The sequence below is a fragment of the Marmota monax genome, unplaced genomic scaffold, assembly GCF_021218885.2.
Source record: "Marmota monax isolate L192 unplaced genomic scaffold, Marmota_monax_Labrador192_F-V1.1 WCK01_AAM20220418_F8-fsc00006, whole genome shotgun sequence".
In the NCBI taxonomy this organism is placed as follows: Eukaryota; Metazoa; Chordata; class Mammalia; order Rodentia; family Sciuridae; genus Marmota; species Marmota monax.
The window spans coordinates 22,044,461-22,063,133 of NW_026693712.1; the positions used below are offsets into that span (position 1 = coordinate 22,044,461).

An 18,673-nucleotide genomic window follows, 5' to 3' on the forward strand; every position below is an offset into this window, starting at 1 on the left:
GAACTTTTCCATTACCATCTCACATGCAATCATAAAACAAATTGTTATTCTTTTTGTATATAAATAATGAAGATAAAGTTGACCAGAATTGCCAAGAATCCTAGCAGATAAGTGACTTCACACTGGAAAACATGCTTCTACACTCAAGTAGAGGAAAATCAGAACAGTTTGTAAGGTTGCTAAATTCAACCATCACCCTCTCCTCTTTACTTTCAAAAGTTGTCCTTTGAATTCCCTAATCTGAAGACAAGAAGACCGTTTCACTAGTGATCAAGTCACTGTGCCTGTGACTATTTAACGTTTTACTTCCCAGCGCTTTCAACTTCAACACTTAAGTCAGGATAGGAGGAGGCTGGAGGGCGAGTCATCCTTGCTTTTGCACACCTTCGGCTTGGGCACATCCAGGACTTTTGGTCCTGTAGGTAGGTGTAAGGCAGCCGTCTGATCCTACGTTTTTCACAACAGAGGAGAATTTGGACCAGGTTTATCCCTCGGCTCATTGTTCTCTCGGCCTTGCGATCGTTGTTGCTCCCAACAGATTAACTGCCTTGCCAAATTCTTTCGCAATTAATTGGCTACCGTAGGCGGTGACCCATCTAAGCCCACAGTCAACCTCAGACACTCTAGGAACTCGGACAAGGCTCGGGCCAGCCCATACCCACGCGAAATCATTCCATTTCCCGGTGACCAATCAGCGCTCCACACGCTGCCGCGCCAGCCAATCCTAGCGAGTACACACCGTTCCTACCAAGAAGTCCCACTAGTCCCCAGAGCACCTAGGTCCGAGCAGGGGTGGAGTTGGCGGGGAGCGTCCCGCCTTGCCCTGAAGCGCTCGATCCTTCCCATTGGCTGCGACTGGCAGGGACTGGATTCCCATTGGCTGCTGCCAGCCGCGCCTTGCCTGGGAAACTGAACAGATCTGAACTCCTCTGTGTTACTGGAGGCGGTGAGTCCGGCGTTTACCTGGAGCACCGGAGCTGCACCCTAGAACCTCTGGTGTTGGCGGGGAGAGGTACGGATCCGCGTCGGGAATGGAGCGGGCGCGGGGAGAAAGGTGACTGGAGCATCCGGGGCGTCCTGCCTAGTGCGTCTTCCCGGAGCTGTTCTAGAGGTGGGGTGAGGGAGGCCGCGGTGGAGAGCCGAGATGGCGGAGCCCGCTGTGCCGGGGGGGGGGGGGGGGGGGGGGATGTGGCCCTCACAGGTGAGAGGGAAAACAGGACCGTGGAGAGGAAGGGGAGACCGCCGCCAGTTTAAGGAATTTTGACGCCGGCCAGGCCTCAGTTTCTTCATCTGTTAAATGGGGGAGGGGCGGCAGCGATCACGCTTCTCAGGCTGTGGTGAAGGTTTTATTGAAGGCATGCTCTGTGAAGGGCACAGCGCTTCCTGGTTCTTGGTGGATGCACCGGTGGCGCAGGGTCCGTCCCCTCCCACCAAGCTCAAGGAGATGATTTCCCCGGTGCTTCCTATTTTCCAGGTCCGATGCTGTAGGTATCAACTCATATAATTCCTGAAAAAATAACTGTTCCTATTTTTATTTTCTTAAATTTGCACTCGAGAAAGATTACCCGAGATTTTGGGGTATGGGAGCCACGACAAAATTTGACGAAATCATTGCGGAGTAAGGTTTTTCATGTTTAATCTCTTCCAGCTGGTGGTCAGTTTGCATCATTTTTTCAAGAATTCAGACACCCTGTGTTGGAATTTGGACTCCTTCACTTATTTAGCTGTACGATCTTAGACAAGTGACTTAACCTTCCTGTTGCTGTTTTCCCATCCTGTAAAATAGGAGTAATGTCAAGATGGACCCTTATGGTTGTTTGTGAGGATTAAATGAAATACAGTGTAAAACAACCAGAAAAATTGAACAGTAAGTGATCAGTAAATGTTAGCAATTACTATTTTAAATAAAGGATTAGAACATTAAGGATTTACACTAACCTGGACTCAAAAATTAAAGCTGTTATAGCATGAGAATTTAAATGGCAAGTGTTGTAAAAGCTAATAAATTAAGGTGAGCACTTGAAACAAAGGATCATAGTCACGCTGCAAAAGTACGCTTCCAGGTTGCATTCCTTTATTTAGTGAATTCCTGCAAAGACCAGTTTAAAAAGTGAGAAACTACAGGACTGAGTTTGAAAAGCCAAATTACCAGATCAAGATTGATTGGAAAGGAAGCATATGCTGAAACTTATATGTTAGAAAATATAACTCAGGTCACAAGGCCTTAGTTTTCCCTTGGTTTGCACAACTTGTTGGGGACAGTCTATGGTATGTTAAATTGAATTTATTCACATTCATAAAATCCATGTTAATCAAGTAATGGAAGGTTCAATAATTCTGATTCTTGAGCTTCTTTAACAAATGTATTCTAACCTAGTCATACTGCATAAGTACAAATGGATCTTTATGGCATTTACTTTTTATTTGAGGGAAAAGTGTTTTATTGTTTCATATTCAGAAGGAAACCTAGGACCATTTTACTGTGATATATATATTGGATAATAACTGGAGTTGGATTGGTCAAGACTGGTGCTAATATGGATGGCCTCAAGAACCTTTTTAACTCGAGAAGTTTGCTGACTCTATGATGGCATCTTCTGTTATCACTAATGGCTATTCAAACACATGGACATAGAAAACAAAAACAGAAAGGTTAATTTAAGGACAGGATGTGGAGATGGAAGTTAGTCAACACTTGCCAAGAGTATATAATCTTATAAGGAGTTGTTAGATTCTAATAAGGTTAAGTGTTGCCTATTTTGTTTGACATGTGTTACAGTTGGAGAATTTCCTGGTATAAAGTCAGGAAATGGAATAAAACATTGAAATAGTAAGAGGGAATTCAAAGTGCTCTATTGTATCAGGAGAGAACCAAAGCCTTGATAACACCAGTGCCATTCACTCTCCTTGGTGTTCATCATTTTGAGAGATACTCAGTCATGTCTGTTCACACAGAGAGAGAAATTTAGACGGTTACCTTTATTTTGTTTTAAACTTATTCTTGATGCAAGAATTAACTGCCTGCTTAAATACTTTGGACTAAAAAGAAAGCTTCCTGATTTTATAATTACTTTTTTTCTCTTCCTACCTCCCATTTCACCAGCCTTTTAAGAAACTATAAGAAGTTTTTAATGCTTTAGTTGTTATTATTGCTGCTAATGTTTATTTAAAGGGTGGAATGAGTCAACATTGAGAGCAAATATACTAGATTCTTAGTAAATACTTAATAGTAGACCTCCGAGAATTGTTATCTTCATTTTGGTCATGAGAATTTGTTATTCAGAAGCTCAATGATGATTGGTGTATATGGGCACACATTAGATATCTTGAGGTCTTTCATACATGAGATTACCAGCTCATTCTCTGTATATTTTCCCTTTTAAACTTCACTGGATTCCTAACTGAATGCTAGACATAGGAGTATAACAAGCTACATTTCCTGCCCCCAAATGTTTTACAATTAAATGGGAAAAGATAGTGTATAATTATAATACAGAGTTTCTGTGAGAAAACTTTGGAGGGGAAGCTAAGTCTTTAGGGAAGTTGGGGAATAATTACTAAGACAAGCGCCTTAAAGTTTCAGATTGTGTGTGTGTGTGTGTGTGTATGTGTGTGTGTGAGAGAGAGAGAGAGAGAGAGAGAGAGAGATATGCTGGGGATTGAACCCAGGGCCTATGTGCATGCAAGACAAGCATGCAAGACAAGCACTCTACCAACTGAGCTGTATATCCTGCTCCCAGATTCTCATTTTTCTTGTTAGCTTTTATTGCTTGCTTTTTCTGTGCTGGATCTGCACAGATATATTTGCTTATGATAATTTCTATATCACCTCTGATTTCTATCAAGGAGTTTTGAAAAAATACTCTTATCTGCCAACCACAGGAACATAGCAGTGACCTTTGGGTTTAAAGAATGTTGTTTAATCATAATGATCACAGTAATAGATGAATTTCTTTTATAAGTTCTAAGTGCTCTAAGAACTTGTGCTTGTTTGACATAGCCCTCAATACAGTCATTGTATTGTCAAGTTGGCAGCCACTTGAGTGGAGATGGGATATATTCCTGACTGGTAGACAATTAAAATGAGCTCATCCACTTTCTATGTATGATAGGATATGTACATATTATACATTTTACATCACTTAAATGGATCTTAAATTCTATATTCTTAAATTTTCTACACGTACTTTCTCATGTTTCTATATAATTTTTAAATTTACCAGTTTTAATGCTTTGTACGCTTTACTTTGCGCTATTTAAATATTGGTTACAACTTTGATTTATTCCTGTCACCTTTGGTTTTTAGATGAGTGGTTCTCAACCCTGGCTGGGTGACAGAATAATCAGTGAAACTTTTAAAAGACCTAGATTTCTGTGTCCTAGCCCAGAATAGATCCACTGAATCAGACTATTTGGCAGTGAGCCCTGAAATCTAATATGTAAAACCAGCAACAACTACTACAGAATATATAACAAAGGTGGATCTGATGGTCGTAGCATCTGTAGTTGAAAATTGCAGCCTTATTCCCTAGAGGTTTGAGGCTTGAGATTTTTATTTAGATTTTTTCATGTTGTTTATCCATCTTAGTAATTTCATGATTCTGTAATGAGTAGCTTTCCTTCAAACTTTCTGTCCTTCAGTCTTTTACTGGAATGGGAAGAACAGAGATAAAATAGGGTAAAATAGGAATAATACTAAGAAATCAAAGCTCTGGCAACAAAAGAAGACAAAGTAATACCAAATCTAGTTTTGAAGGAAAAACAATAATATCACTAAGGGTCTGTTAGTAGTGTGCCACATAGTATGTAGGTGTATAGGAGATAGTGATGAATAAGACAGACAAGGATCCCTCTTTCATGAGTTGGGTATGAAGTGGTAAAAGAGATGAAAAATATCCCTATAAATAAACAAATTCATTTAAGATAGTGATAGGCACTATGAAGAAAATCAAATATGTAATAGTAACTTGCAAAAGGCTATATTAAGGACAGGAGGTTTAAACTTAAGTTGTTGTTAACAGTCAGGTTAAGATTTAGGATCTAGCAGTCTAGGCAGAGAAATAACAAGTATAGAGACTCAAAGCTGGTGATAAGCTTGTCCAGTTTGAAGGACGCAAAGAAAATCCCAGGGTATGGTGATGTGGATAGGAATCTATTACTATTAAGGATGATTTCAAGCTTTTTGACTTAAGAACCTGAGCTCAATTACCATTTTAATAGTAAATTATTAACATGAGGAATACTGACACCAATTTAGATGCTCCTTAGGATTGAAAGTCCAAGTAGGCCTCCAGATCTGGAACTTGCCAGAGAGATGAGGATTAAAGGTTAGTATTTGGGTGTAAGCAGCTCATATATAAGAGAGATAATGCCCCCTTTTGGCTCCCTCCATTTCCCCTTTTATTTTTTTATATGGGCAGTTTTAATAACTGTCAGAAAAGTGTGATTTTCATTCCTGGCTATGGGTTATTCACCTTAAGAGCTTTTTCAAAAAACCCATGCCCTGGTTCTACTCTCAGAGATTCTGATTAGCTTATCTGTGGTGGGGGCGAGGTATAGATATCTTTTATAGCTCTTCAAGGAGAATCTATTGTGGAGCCAGATTTACGACTTCCTGACATCAAACTACAGGATTTACTGATGCTCATCTTGGTCTCTGTGACAGAGAGAAAAATATGGAAGGCCTGCCTGATGTTGCTTCTTTTTCAAGTCGACTCAAAAACACTCTTATCCAGTACCATAATATTGAAGATGACAAATGGCGAGTTGCAAAAAAAACGGTAAATTAATCCAGTTACTTCTTATGTTTGGGGTATATCCAATGAATTGGTTGATGACTTTCAAAGTGATATGAAAAATACGAATAAACGATCATATTTGGAATGGATGTGCAAGACAGATAATTATTTAAATAGGGTTTGTGGATCATTTTACAAAGAAAGAAACATCAGTAGTAATCTTACCCTGCTTTTATTTTAGATATTAAACATGAGAGCAGGGTTATGGCAACCAGAGCCTTAAGAATAGCTTTCTGAATCAACATAGGGTATTATTATTAGTAATTTAAGGGAGTATAGTAATTGATAGTTTGAAATAGTTTCAGATATGGCAACAAGCCTTCAAGGGTGGTCAGTTAGTATTCATCTTTACCAGTAACTTGCCCAAAATGTGACATGGCTAAGTGTACTCAGAACCAAGCCTGGAAGTCAAGACTCTTATAGACCTGGTTATTCTGTGCTTTAGTTGTTCTAATGTTCAAAATTACTTGGGAATTGATTGGGGGAAAATGTAATAATTAATTCAAAATAATACAATCATAATAAATGTGAATTGTTTAATTTTTAAAAAGTTGTGAACAATTTAGAATAAAATATTTAATGTTCTTAATGTCATAGTATCAGTAATAGGTACATAGTAAATAGATAATAGTAAATAGATAAGATAGAAATAAGGCAAATAAAAATGGCCACTAGAATAGGCCCATCACTAAGTCTTCTTGTGTTTGGGTATTATTAAGCCACTAAAAATATTTTTGAAGGTCTGTAATTTTAAGTACAGTGTGATACAGAAGAAATTCAAGTATGGATCATTTTGTGATATAGATAACTTTTATGCATCTCTAAAAATGTACTTAAAAGTTTTTTTTTTTAATGTAAAGTCAAGTGTTAAGGACTTATAAAATTTCATTCCAGCGTTCCACCTATGTAATTTAGGTAATTATCACAGTAATGTTTTTTATCTTTCTAGAAAGATGTAACAGTTTGGAGAAAACCTTCAGAAGAATTTAATGGGTATCTGTAAGTAAATTTTGTAGTTTTGTGTAACTCTTAAGATATTACTAAACTTCTATGTATACACTGTCACTAAATGATTATTGCTAATAAAATTTGGCTTTTGCTTTAAAAAATGTAAACTTTCTGGAAAGTAAATTGGTTGCTTATGATTGAGAACCTCAAAAATGTCTATATCCTTTGTGGACTGAGTTGGTGGTGAGGAGGTCATAAATAATATCAGATGGCTGATAAAATCTTAATTTCTTAGCCTAGGGTACATGACTCAGTGCTATAACATGCTGTATTCTAAGAATTTATCTTGAAGAAAGCATCAGCAAGATAATAGTGATATAAATAGTTGCTATTTTATCATGACATTATTTAGATTATTAAAAATGAAACAACCTGAAAAACCAATGGTAGGAGTGATTAAATTATGAAACCTCTGTGATAAAATATAATTTGGCCTTTAAAATTGTGTTTTTAAATATTATTTAATAGCATAAGAAAATGCTTATAATACAAAGTGAATAAAGCAGAATACTAAATTGTAGGTAGCATAATTATGAGTATTTTAAATATGTTTTTATTATTAAAATGTTTTCCTTGTGACCAGATGTTCACTTCTAGATAGTAGCATTATGAAGTTTTATTTCTCGTTTTTGGTCTTTGTTTATAGATGAATTATGCCTATCACCAAGAAAAATATATTGTTTTTCACATCCAGTGGAGACAGCTGCTTTGTGTAATCAAAGTAGAATGTTCACATCCTTAGGATTCACAACCCTTTAATAAAAATGAAATTGCTGGCTCCACTAAGTATATACAGAATGTGCTAAAGTATAATACCATAACTAATGTTTCCAGAAAGTCGAATTGTACAATATTTATAACAAGGACCGGAAAAGTAGAGTTTGAGCATTATAAACAAGTATGCAAAAGTTGGAAAGTATAAAAAGTGCCAAGGGAACACTATGCTTGGAAATTTGGAAAGACCTCATGGAGGAGCTAATATTTGAGTTGAGACTTAAAGGAACAGTAGATGTTTCTTTAAGGAATGAAGAACTGATTGAAATTCTAGTCAGAGGAAATTGCACCTATTACTTAAACACAGATGAGAGACCCTTTTAAAGAATATTATTTAGGAATGTGTTTGTATAGCCAGAATATAAAGCATGGGTGTGAGGAGATCTTGTGTCTAGAAAGGCTTTGGATTCTAAAGTAAGGAAATCAGTGTCACTTGCTCTCTGCACACTCCTCTATTTGTTCCTTAGGTGCTCAAAGGATTTTGAAATAATGCTGTGAACATGAAGAGTTCTAAGAGGTTTTACCTGGGATCCATGGCTAGAAGTTCCTCTCAGATTGTATACAAGATTTCCTAACAATAGATGTTTTCCTAGGAAAAGTTATGACTTTTTTCAGATTCTTAAAAGAATATATGATCAGAAGAGGTAGAAACTGATAAAGTTTGAGTAGACACAGAATATCCAAACTAAGAGCAAGTGACTGTGAAAGAGATTTAATGATGGTAGTGGTGGGCCTAGTGGTGATGGTGATGATAACTAACATGTTGAGAGCAAGATAATGTACTAAGTACTTTATATGTAGGAAACCATTTTAATAAAATCAAAGTGATTGATTCATTCTAGCTGTGGAATAGATTTTAAAGAAAAGGAGAGTCAGAGTTGAATTCCAGATTTCTAATCTGTGTGACTAGATTATTTTGTGTTTATTTCCCATCCCAGCCTACCCCAAGTTAGAGAATATAAGAGGGAGGAGAAAATTTAGAATGAGGGAGATAAGTTTAGCTTGAGACATTTATAAAATGATTAAACAGCTTCAGATGCTTAAAAATAAGTTACTGATAGAGTTGAAACCAAACTATCCCATATTTCATCTCCCAAAGGTAACTACTCTCCTGAAGCTGTGTGCATAATTCCTGTTTCAAACTTTGACCACACATTCATATGTCCGTAAAAAATAAAAACATGTTATCTGATATTTTCAAGTTGCTCCTTAAAGTAGCAGTTTAAGAGTTCTCACCTTCCTCCTTTCAACACTGTCACATTTTTAATCTGCTAATCTGAGGGGTATAAATGAGGATATACTTGGTTACTAGTGAAGTTGGCCATCTTTTGTATATTTATTGATATTTCAAGCCAATCTTAATATACCTTTTGCCCATCTTTGGTTTGTCTTTTTCTCACTGGATTATAGGAATCATTCCTATGTCCCCTATAATAATTGTGTGTCTTTTTATATGTGTTGCAGGTATCTTCTGAAAGTGTATGAGTAGTTTAAAAATTATTTTTTTATGTGTGGTGTGCACATTTAAAATTGTAACTGATCTTTTGTATTATTTGTACTTTTGTGAATCTTATATATTCAAGAAATCCCCCTGTATTCTGAAGTCACAAAGATCGTCTTGTATATTTTTTCTCTAAGCTTAACATTTTACATGGAAGTATTTAATCTATCTAGAATTAATCATTTTGTATGGTGTGAAGTGTGAATCCTGATTTATTTTCTTCATAAAAGTTTTTGTTAAATCTAAATATTGCTTATGGAAGAGTACCTTTTCTCCCAGTGATGTGTACTGTTACCTTTAAAGTGTGTCAAGTTCCATGTATTCATGAGTCAGTTCTTCAGTGTTCACTGGCCTATTTTTCTTTACCTTTTCATTAAAAAGTTTGTAAAAATTAGGGTAAAAATATGCACAGACTGATATGTTTAATGATAACTGAGGAAAGAGTAATATACAAATTAAATGGAAGTATTATAGTGTTCTGTGGACTGGTTTTGACTATATTATAACATGAAAGGACTAATTAGATTTGAGGACAAAGGGTACTTTTAATAAAATAATTGATAGAACTTAATTTACCAGAAAAGTCCTAGGTATTTACTCCTTTCTAAAAAACTTGCATTAATTTTTACTTCTACTTTAAGTGTTAGTTCTGAACTGTGAGGGCATCTTGAAATTTTTCATTCTAATTGTATTTAATTTTAATTTTCTATCTCCAGCTATAAAGCTCAAGGTGTTATAGATGACATTGTCAATAGTGTAATAGACCATATACGCCCAGGGCCCTGTCGCTTGGATTGGGACCGTTTAATGACTTCATTGGATATTTTGGAGCACTTTGAAGAGGTATCTGTTCAGAATCATTACTTTCAGATTGTGTGTGTGTGTGTGTGTGTGAGAGAGAGAGAGAGGAAAAAAAGGGGAGAGAGAAAGTGTGTACTAGCGTGTACATGCTTGGGAGCATGAGCATTTGTACACAATTATATTCATATTCATTTTATCCATTGCTTTAAGAATAGATGTGTCTAATAGGATACTCTTAAAAACATTTGAGTTTCCTCATATTAATTAAGGGGTATTAGTCTAAGTTTGTTTTCTACAATAGCTCCACCCTTATTGCTTAAGAAAATCTTTTTCATGAATTGTAAAACTTTAGTTAAGGTTCAAAAATCTGAAATTCTGAAAACACCACAATCATATTTAAGTTTCTAGGTAAATGTATATTGTTTTTTCATTAATCCTAAGTCAAAATCAAAGACCAAAGTAAAAATGCTACCTTAAGCATTAGAGAACTGTGTATCCCAAACAACTTGTTCTTTTCTGCCTTTATTAATTCATTTCTTAATATATTTATGTTTAAATTGAAAAATGTAATATTGTAGTTGAAGTATTTGTAAGTTTTTATCTTCAGCAGAATAAAACAGCCTATATCCCTAATTAGGAATTTAATTCCCTGATTAATGGAATTAATTATTAATCTCTAATTAAATAGAGATTTAGGTAGTAAATTGTTTATATATTTTAATTATATATCTTATTTCTATCTGTATAATAGTAGTGAGTAAGTCTATGTGTATATTCTTGTAGTAGTAATATCTGTCTTATCTTTCTTCTTTTTCAGAATTGCTGTGTGATGCGTTACACTACTGCTGGTCAGCTTTGGAATATAATTTCCCCAAGAGAGTTTGTTGATTTCTCTTACACTGTGGGCTATAAAGAAGGACTTTTATCCTGTGGTAATTATCTCAAAATTCTGTACTTTCTTTAGTTTGGTTTATACATTTGAGTTTTCTAGACTGGAATTTTGTTTCTTTATGGAGATTTAATTTCAGCCCTCATAATTAATATTAACATTTATAATTTTTTTTTCAAATTCTAAACCTTAGGGAGTATAATAACATAAGAAGGTTTTTAAAAATCTTTCTCATAATGTTTTGTTCCCAGTTATCTGGTATCCTTTAGTTAACAAGTTTCAGAAATGAATCCACATGAGACTGCCTCTTAGAAAGGAATTCAGTAAATGGATTTCCTTCCAAACCTGTTTCAGATACCATCTTCTTGGCATGTGTACACACACACACACACACATACACAAAATAGACTTGATATATGTTAGAATATTTTTCTTTCTTTGAACTGTATTGTAGTTTTCTTTTTATGATTTAAAATACTGATATTGGAAGGCTCCTATTTTCTAAATACATATATATTTTTTTAAATATATGTATTTTTTTCTAAAGACGTTTATTTTTTATGTATAGTATCCACTTGAATTTACAGTTGTAGGTAATCATCTACTTGTTTATTCTTAACTAGTCAGTATCAAAGTTAGATATAGTAGTGCCTGTGGGAAATAGTTGTGGTACCATAGATTAGATTATTAATGTCTTGAAGCTTGACTGTCACAGTCAAGATTTGAAGTTTCTAAGAAGTTTCCAGGATGACATGATGTCATCTGTTTTGAAGGAATTAGAACATTCCCTATTACCTATCTACCCAACCCCTTGTGAGAATTCTCCTTAGTAATTATCTTTTTCATTCTGTCATGGTCACTCTTGGGGCTTTAATTTCCACCTATATGGATGAGAAGAAAAATATTTAAACAAATTTTGTAATATTTTTAAATGAGAGTTTAAACACATTCAGTCATTGCTATTCACAGTTTTATTTTAAAATTGCCTTGTAGGAATAAGTCTTGACTGGAGTGAAAAGAGACCTGAATTTGTTCGTGGATATAATCATCCCTGTGGTTGGTTTTGTGTTCCACTCAAAGACAATCCAAACCAAAGTCTTTTGACAGGCTATATTCAGACAGATCTATGTGGAATGATTCCTCAGTCTGCGGTGGATACTGCCATGGCAAGCACTTTAACCAACTTCTACAGTGATTTACGGAAAGCCTTACAAAAGGCATAATATGTTCAAACTTGCAGTACTGTGATCCCTGACTCTGCTCTTTCCCTCCTGCTACAAGTCCTCTAAAGATCATTTATTTTTCTCTTCTGCAGAACCTGTAGAAACATTTGGGATGCTTTTTGTAGCGTAATGTTTTATTTTATTCCTAAATTAAATTTCTGTATAAAAGAGATTATTGTTATTATTACATAATATTAATAATGTAATAATTGGTAATAATTAATAATCATTGCATATTATTATTATTACATTTTCGTTTGTCCTTTGTTTGGTATGGTAGTGTGTCTAGTAATGGAGAGTGTGACAGAAATGCACAAAGAAGTAAGTACAGTTCTTTGGCCTAGACTGTTCACATAAATTGAATAGTGCCTCAGTGTGAATATTTTGATTGCTTAGAAATTAGATGAAGCACAGACTTCATGTTTTCATACTATTTAAGAGCTTTATGAACATTTGTAGAATTTTAATTTTTTTGAAGGTAAATGTTAGTCTTTTCCTTTTGGTGTATTCTATTAGTTTGCCAATGTCTTGTACAAAAGAAAAAAAAAGCCTTTCTTTATATTTTATAAGATAGACTTCATTGTCAATTGAACTTGCACTACTTTAAGTATTAAAGAGACCAAAAATGAGAAAAGAATAGTAACTGCAGATATAATTCAAATACAATTTAGTTTTGATATCTAGTTAACATTCTTTTGTAATATCTTTAAAACACAATTGTGTCATTGTGTGCATTTGTTTTGGGAGTCTGAGAGCATTTATGCATGAATGTGATGATGCAAAATAACTGCCAAATATGTGTTGGGTATACTACGCTGATTGAGCAATAGTCTGGGTTGTGTGAAATGGCTAGTGGTATCTAGTAGTCATCAACAGAGTCATCTCTAGGAAATCAGGATCAGTGAATGTACATGTTTCAATTTTAGAAGTATTACTCAACTCAAAGCACTATAAACTGTAACATAAACATTCACAACTCTGATCACTTTTGTCTAAAACTATAACAAATATATTCATAGACAGACATTTTTCATCCTTTTATATTGATTAGAATGAACTATTATAGGTCCTTTGTTTCTATGGCTGTCTTAAGTCATCATTCTTTAATGATTTTTTTTTATTTCAAATGATTCTTTTGCTGTTGAACTATCCACCTAGTTTACTTTTAAATTGAGAACCTGAGCCCACTCTGTGTGTTTTTGTAAATCTTGTATGTATATATAGGTTTGTGTATGTGTACATGTATTGAAATCTCAATGTTCAATGTCAATTCTTAATATGCTACTATTACTATTTCTATTATTTCATTTCTTTTTCCTTTTTTTGGTAGGGGGTGGGGGGACATAATATGGGATAAAGTGAGCCCTGGAAATAATTACATGCAGGCAGGCCGCAGAAAAGCACAAAAGTATATAGTGGTTCAGGTGCATGAAGCCTTGATCTTTGTTTAACTTTAGAAATTTATAAGCAGCTACTAGGTGATATTTTAGATTATTTTAGATCTGCTGAGCTCCAGCTGCGTACTGCTTATTAAAAAACAACTTATTGAGATAAAGTTTCATAATATACAGTTTATCCATGTTAAGTCTATAATTGAATAATTTTTAAAAATATATTTATAGAGTTATGCAGCTAAAACTAGATTCCAGTTTTAGAATATTTCCATCACTCCAAAAAAATCCTTTTTGTCAGTTTGCAGACTCATATCTAACCTAAGTTTACTGCAGTTGCCAGTATAAAGAAGATGATGGAAATGATTATAATAGGTCTTTTTTGGTCTTGTTTTTAAGAGTGCAGGTGTGTGTGATTTAAACTCAGGAACCTTGTGATAATATAGTAGACATTTTATCTCTAATGTCATCATAATTTAATGTGGGATTGATATTAACATATAATTGAGTATGCTGTTTCTATAAGCAGTGCTGTAGGATAGAAAAATAATCTAAGCCATGTATGTAATTTTAAAATTTTCTAGCAGCCACATTAAAAAATAAAAATAAGCAGATGAAAATAATTTTAGTAATATATTTTATTTAACTCAATATATCCAAAATATTGTTATTTCAACATGTAGTCAATGTAAAAAAATTATTGAGATAGTTTATATTCTTCTGTACTAATTACTTGAAATCTAGTAGTGTGTTTTGCTGATTGGGACTAGCCATATTTTAAGTGCTGCTTAGCCACATGTCAGTGATTACTATAATATTTGTTATTCAGCATAGTTCTATACTGTATTTATTCATTTGTTTTGCTACAAGGTGAAGTAGATAATTTCATGAAATTACTTTCCCAAGTAGAAGTCTTCTGTAGTCTCTATAGTCTTCAATACTTGCTAAATAGGATATCTGAGTTTTGTAAATAAATCAATAATTATCAGTAAAATAAAATTATTGAGTGACCCCATGCTTTGGGCCTCTAGTAAGGTGCCACATTATTGGAGGCATGTGGTACAGCAAACTTCTTACTTTATGTGGCTCAGTAGTAGAGCAGTTTTTGCCCACATCTGAGGTACTGGGTTCAATTCTCAGCACCACATAAAAACAAATAAATAAAATAAAGGTATTGTGTCCATCTACAACCTAAAAAAAAAAAAAAATAGTGAGCCAAAATATTTTTCTTTAAAGATAAATAACTTTTGATAAGGCAATTGAGGAAGTGAAAAAACATAATCTGCCTTGTTATATATGGTTGATTGTTTCCTGTACTTTATAGTTAGTATGTTCTAGAAACTTGTATATATAGAAAATAGTCAACATAGTACTGTTTTCAGCACATAGTGGCTATTTTTTAAGGAAATTAATTTCATACATAAGAAGTAATTTGTCATAAATGACACTTTTGCATGAAATACTGGTTTGTGTTGATAACTCTTAATTAATCCTGGATGTTTAAAACAATACTCAGCAAAAATAATTATAGGAATTTGATGTTCTGTGTCAATCTATAATTTAAACTGCCAGAGTAGGAGAGATTGTAAGTTAGGAATCTCTTCATCTCAATGTTCCTTGAGGTTGGATGTATTTGAAATTGATTTCCATATGTAAAATGGAGATTTTAATTTCTTTTTCCTCCTCTGCTCTTAACTGAAGGACATTTTATCAGTACTCAGGTTGAATTAAATTAACATATGAAGCTAAAAACTCTGTAACTGAGGTTAGCTCTGGAGAAGACAGGAAAGTCCTTAATTGTATATTGAGCTTTTAGTTCAGAAATTTGATGTAGATAGCAGTTTTACCTCTTTACTCAGCATACTACCATCCTTAGTATCAGATGTTAAATCCAGTTTCTTTTTATTAAGTGGATACTGTAGCTTTCTCAACTCAATATTTAAATTAACAGAGGAGCTAAGGGAAATTTGGACTTAATCAGATTTTCATTAGCACTTGTATTGAATAATTACTAGTCCATTGTATCTCCATGCCTTTCTCTTTTTCTTTTTTCCTTTTTTCAGTGTGAGCAATCAGATCAGGGCCTCATGCATGCTAGGCAAGTACTCTACTATTGAGCCACATTGCCAGTCCCCAGTTTATCTCACTGCATTTCTAGAAATAGAGCGTAATAGGATTGGAGCATAGAAGAAATATTAGATTCATTCAAAAGCACAGAAAGTTGGAATTATAATTTCTTCATTATTGTGTTGTTTTTCTAAGTGTTTTATGTATGTAGCTGAATATTAAAATTTATCTTTTACAATTCAAGAAAAGTTGTACTCTATATAGATATAAAGTTTATAATTATTTTGTGAAGCAGTTTATAAAATAATAGTAGCATTATTAGTATGAATAAAATGCATACTTATTTTTAAATTGCTATGAAATATATTAGAATAAAAACTTGTAGACATGTTTGTAATGGGTCATTGATCTTGTCTGTGTAAGTTTCTTTAACCTTAAATAATGACTAAATATTTAGTTTTATATATCCAGATTTAAAGTACATAATTTAACTTCATAAACAGTTACAAGTGAAATATGTAAACCTGGAAAATAAAGTTAACAACACATAGGATAATCTCCCACCAACATCATATATGTTAGCCACAATACTGCTGCTTCCATGGTGCTGAATCTTTGCTACTGTATTAGCTTTCCATTACTATTACAAAATACCAGATGAAATTAACTTGAGAAAAAGTTTACTTTGCCTCACAGTTCTGGAGCTTCCAGTCCAGAAGCAAGTGACCCCATGCTTTGGGCCTCTGATAGGGTGCCACATTATTATGGAGGCATGTGGTACAGCAAACTTTTTACTTTATGAGCCATGAAATGAAGAGAAAGAAAGAAATAAAGGTTCCCCAGTCCCTTGCGAGGGCGTGTTCCCAATGACCTGTGGACCTTCCATTGCCACCTCCGACTATTACTACCCTAGGACCAAGCCTTTAACACAAGGGCCTTTTGGGGGCATTCAGCATCCAAACTATAGTAGTTAATATATACTTAGATAAATGAATGTATTCTGTCTTCATTGCAATAACATATGGTCAGGGTTTATCATGCATGTGTTCAAATAATATAATAAGTTGATTAGGAACTATGGATAATTTCATTTACAATTGAAAAAAGCTGGAAATAATTATAAGGACACCCATGATTTATATTATAAAAAAGCAATTAGGGATGCTGTGGGCAGTGGGTAATGGGAAATATGATTATGAAGTGGCTTAAACAAATGGAAAGATATTTTCCTCATTTAATAATAAAAAAAATCCTGGTACTATCATCAGAATGTTTGTGTTCTCCCTGTAAATTCGTATAATGAAATCCTAACCCCCAAGGTGATGGCTTTAGGAGGTGGGCCTCTGGGAGGTAACTAGGTCACCCTCATGAATGTATTTAGTACCCCTATAAAAGGCCCAAATGAGATCCCTCATTCCTTCTGCCATGTGAGGACACGGTGATAGGGCACTCTGAGGAAGTTGGCCCTTACGAGGTCCCAAATCTCAAAGCACCTTGATCTTGAATGTCCTCCAAAAATGCCAGAGATAAATTTGTTTACCAATCACTTAGTTTATGGTATTTTGTTATAGCCCTTGGAATAGGAAGGGCATCTCTCAGCTTCATCTATCTTATCAGAAAAGTATAACCTTTTTTCTAAAAGCCTCCAGTAGCTTTTATTCCTGTTGGTCTGGATCACACAACTATGCATAACTGTAATGGTGACTGGGAACAAGCACAAGGGCTCCTAGCTTCTGGGAGAGGCAGCTGACCATAACTGGAGAGTCAACTATACCATCATCCACTGGATCAATTTTGGGAAGTATGTGTAAAGCTCCTATAGATGTTGTGTGGAAAATGATGGACCCTTAATGTGGAAATGAAAAAATACTCATTTGTTTTCTTCAAAAAACATTTTGAGCCCCTTCTAATGACAGATGCTACATGGCTATTTCTAATTGATGTAATGAGGTGATGGAATTTCCCCTTGTAGGTTTTTTGTTGATAATTGATGTCACATGGCATCCAACGTGAATGATCTGTGTTTGTATTGTTGCCCTGTTTCTTTTACTTTGGATCAAAGGGTTCATATGGAAGGCCTTCGTAGTCAAGCAAGGACAGAAAATGCTGAAAAATGAACTGCAAATATATCCCAGGAGATACCGAGGGTGAGTCCATGCTACTTGTGTTATCAGTTGTACACATGATTAGAGAAGTGCAGAATTCTGTGATAAAAATATGGAGGAAGCAGAGGGTTTATGTTCCAAAATAGGCTTTTATTTATTCATATTCTTTCCCAGAAGCTTTACCTTCCTACTTGTGTGGTTTTTTTTGTTGTTGTTTTTTTTTTTTAAGTCCAGGGCAGCTGACTTTTGATTAAAGAAAGGAAATAGTCTAGAGGTTGCACAAAACCAGATTGAAGTAAAAATAAGGCAGGTTTCATATATCAAAAATTGATTAATTGATGGGAGACCATTTCCCTCAGTTCCTGCAATTCAGAGGTCTTTGTTTAGAATAAAAGTGTCTTCTCAACAAAACCAAGATTTTGGACCTAATGGTGGTGAATATAGCAAAATGTAATTCTGAGTTTATTATTATTGAGAAAAGAAAAAGAATTGAGGCTAGATTATTATGCATCTGTCATAAGTGTGTGTATTGTAGAGATTATGCAAAAATGTGTATGAGGTCATGACTGATGTAAAAAGGTCTACAATATGATTACAAATTTGTAAGAAAAGTAAACTAATACTAGAGAAAAAGATGATGATTGTTTTTGGAAAACATGGTAATTTTCTACTCTTCTATATTTTCAAATTTTTATAATGAATTATCAGTTTTTATTTGAATCGCTTCCATTGTTTCTAGTAAACTGACTTCCCAATACTGAGAGAATTGGATGAATAAATAGTCTGTTTCTTCTCAGTCACTGTAAACTTATGAAGCCATTACCTTTCTGGATATGATATCTATTTAAATAAAATGAGCCGTTGTATTAAATAATTACTAGTGTCCCTTTTTGATAATTTTATGGTCTTACTGTAAAGAAAATAAATATTTGAACACTCAGTGTTTAAAGAAAAGAAGAAGAAGAAGAAGAAAGAAGAAGAAGAAGGAGAAGGAGAAGGAGAAGGAGAAAAAAAGGCTGAGCAAGAGAATTGCTAGTTTGAGGCCAGCCTCAGCAAGTTAGTAAGGTCCTAAGCAACTTACTTAGACCTTGTCTCAAAATAAAAAAAATAAAAGAC

General features: G+C 34.3%; 1 protein-coding gene across 4 annotated transcripts; it reads left to right on the top strand.

Annotated features, from left to right (window-relative positions):
- The first annotated feature begins 800 nt into the window (after positions 1–800).
- Stard4 (StAR related lipid transfer domain containing 4) lies at positions 801–18,431 on the top strand. 4 transcript variants are annotated; one of them, XM_046460216.2, is made up of 7 exons: positions 801–1,012; positions 1,787–1,867; positions 5,666–5,780; positions 6,748–6,797; positions 9,798–9,924; positions 10,700–10,814; positions 11,765–18,431. In XM_046460216.2, the coding sequence occupies exons 3-7, from the start codon at positions 5,676–5,678 to the stop codon at positions 11,992–11,994; spliced, it is 627 nt and encodes a 208-aa protein (XP_046316172.1). In that variant the 5' UTR covers positions 801–1,012; positions 1,787–1,867; positions 5,666–5,675; the 3' UTR covers positions 11,995–18,431. The 4 variants fall into 4 exon arrangements, with proteins under 4 accessions (XP_046316172.1, XP_046316169.1, XP_046316171.1 ...); XM_046460215.2 differs by having other exon boundaries at positions 802–1,012; positions 1,649–1,867; XM_046460213.2 differs by lacking the exon at positions 1,787–1,867 and having other exon boundaries at positions 801–1,054.
- Positions 18,432–18,673: the final 242 nt, after the last annotated feature.

What these genes read in the sequence shown, in the direction of transcription:
- Stard4 (XM_046460213.2), top strand. Translation starts at nt 1,032, where the DNA reads ATGGAGCGGGCGCGGGGAGAAAG. An exon ending in GAAGAATTTAATGGGTATCT is followed by an intron (nt 6,798 to 9,797) that starts GTAAGTAAATTT and finishes TTCTATCTCCAG; the next exon opens with CTATAAAGCTCAAGGTGTTA. An exon ending in AGAAGGACTTTTATCCTGTG is followed by an intron (nt 10,815 to 11,764) that starts GTAATTATCTCA and finishes ATTGCCTTGTAG; the next exon opens with GAATAAGTCTTGACTGGAGT.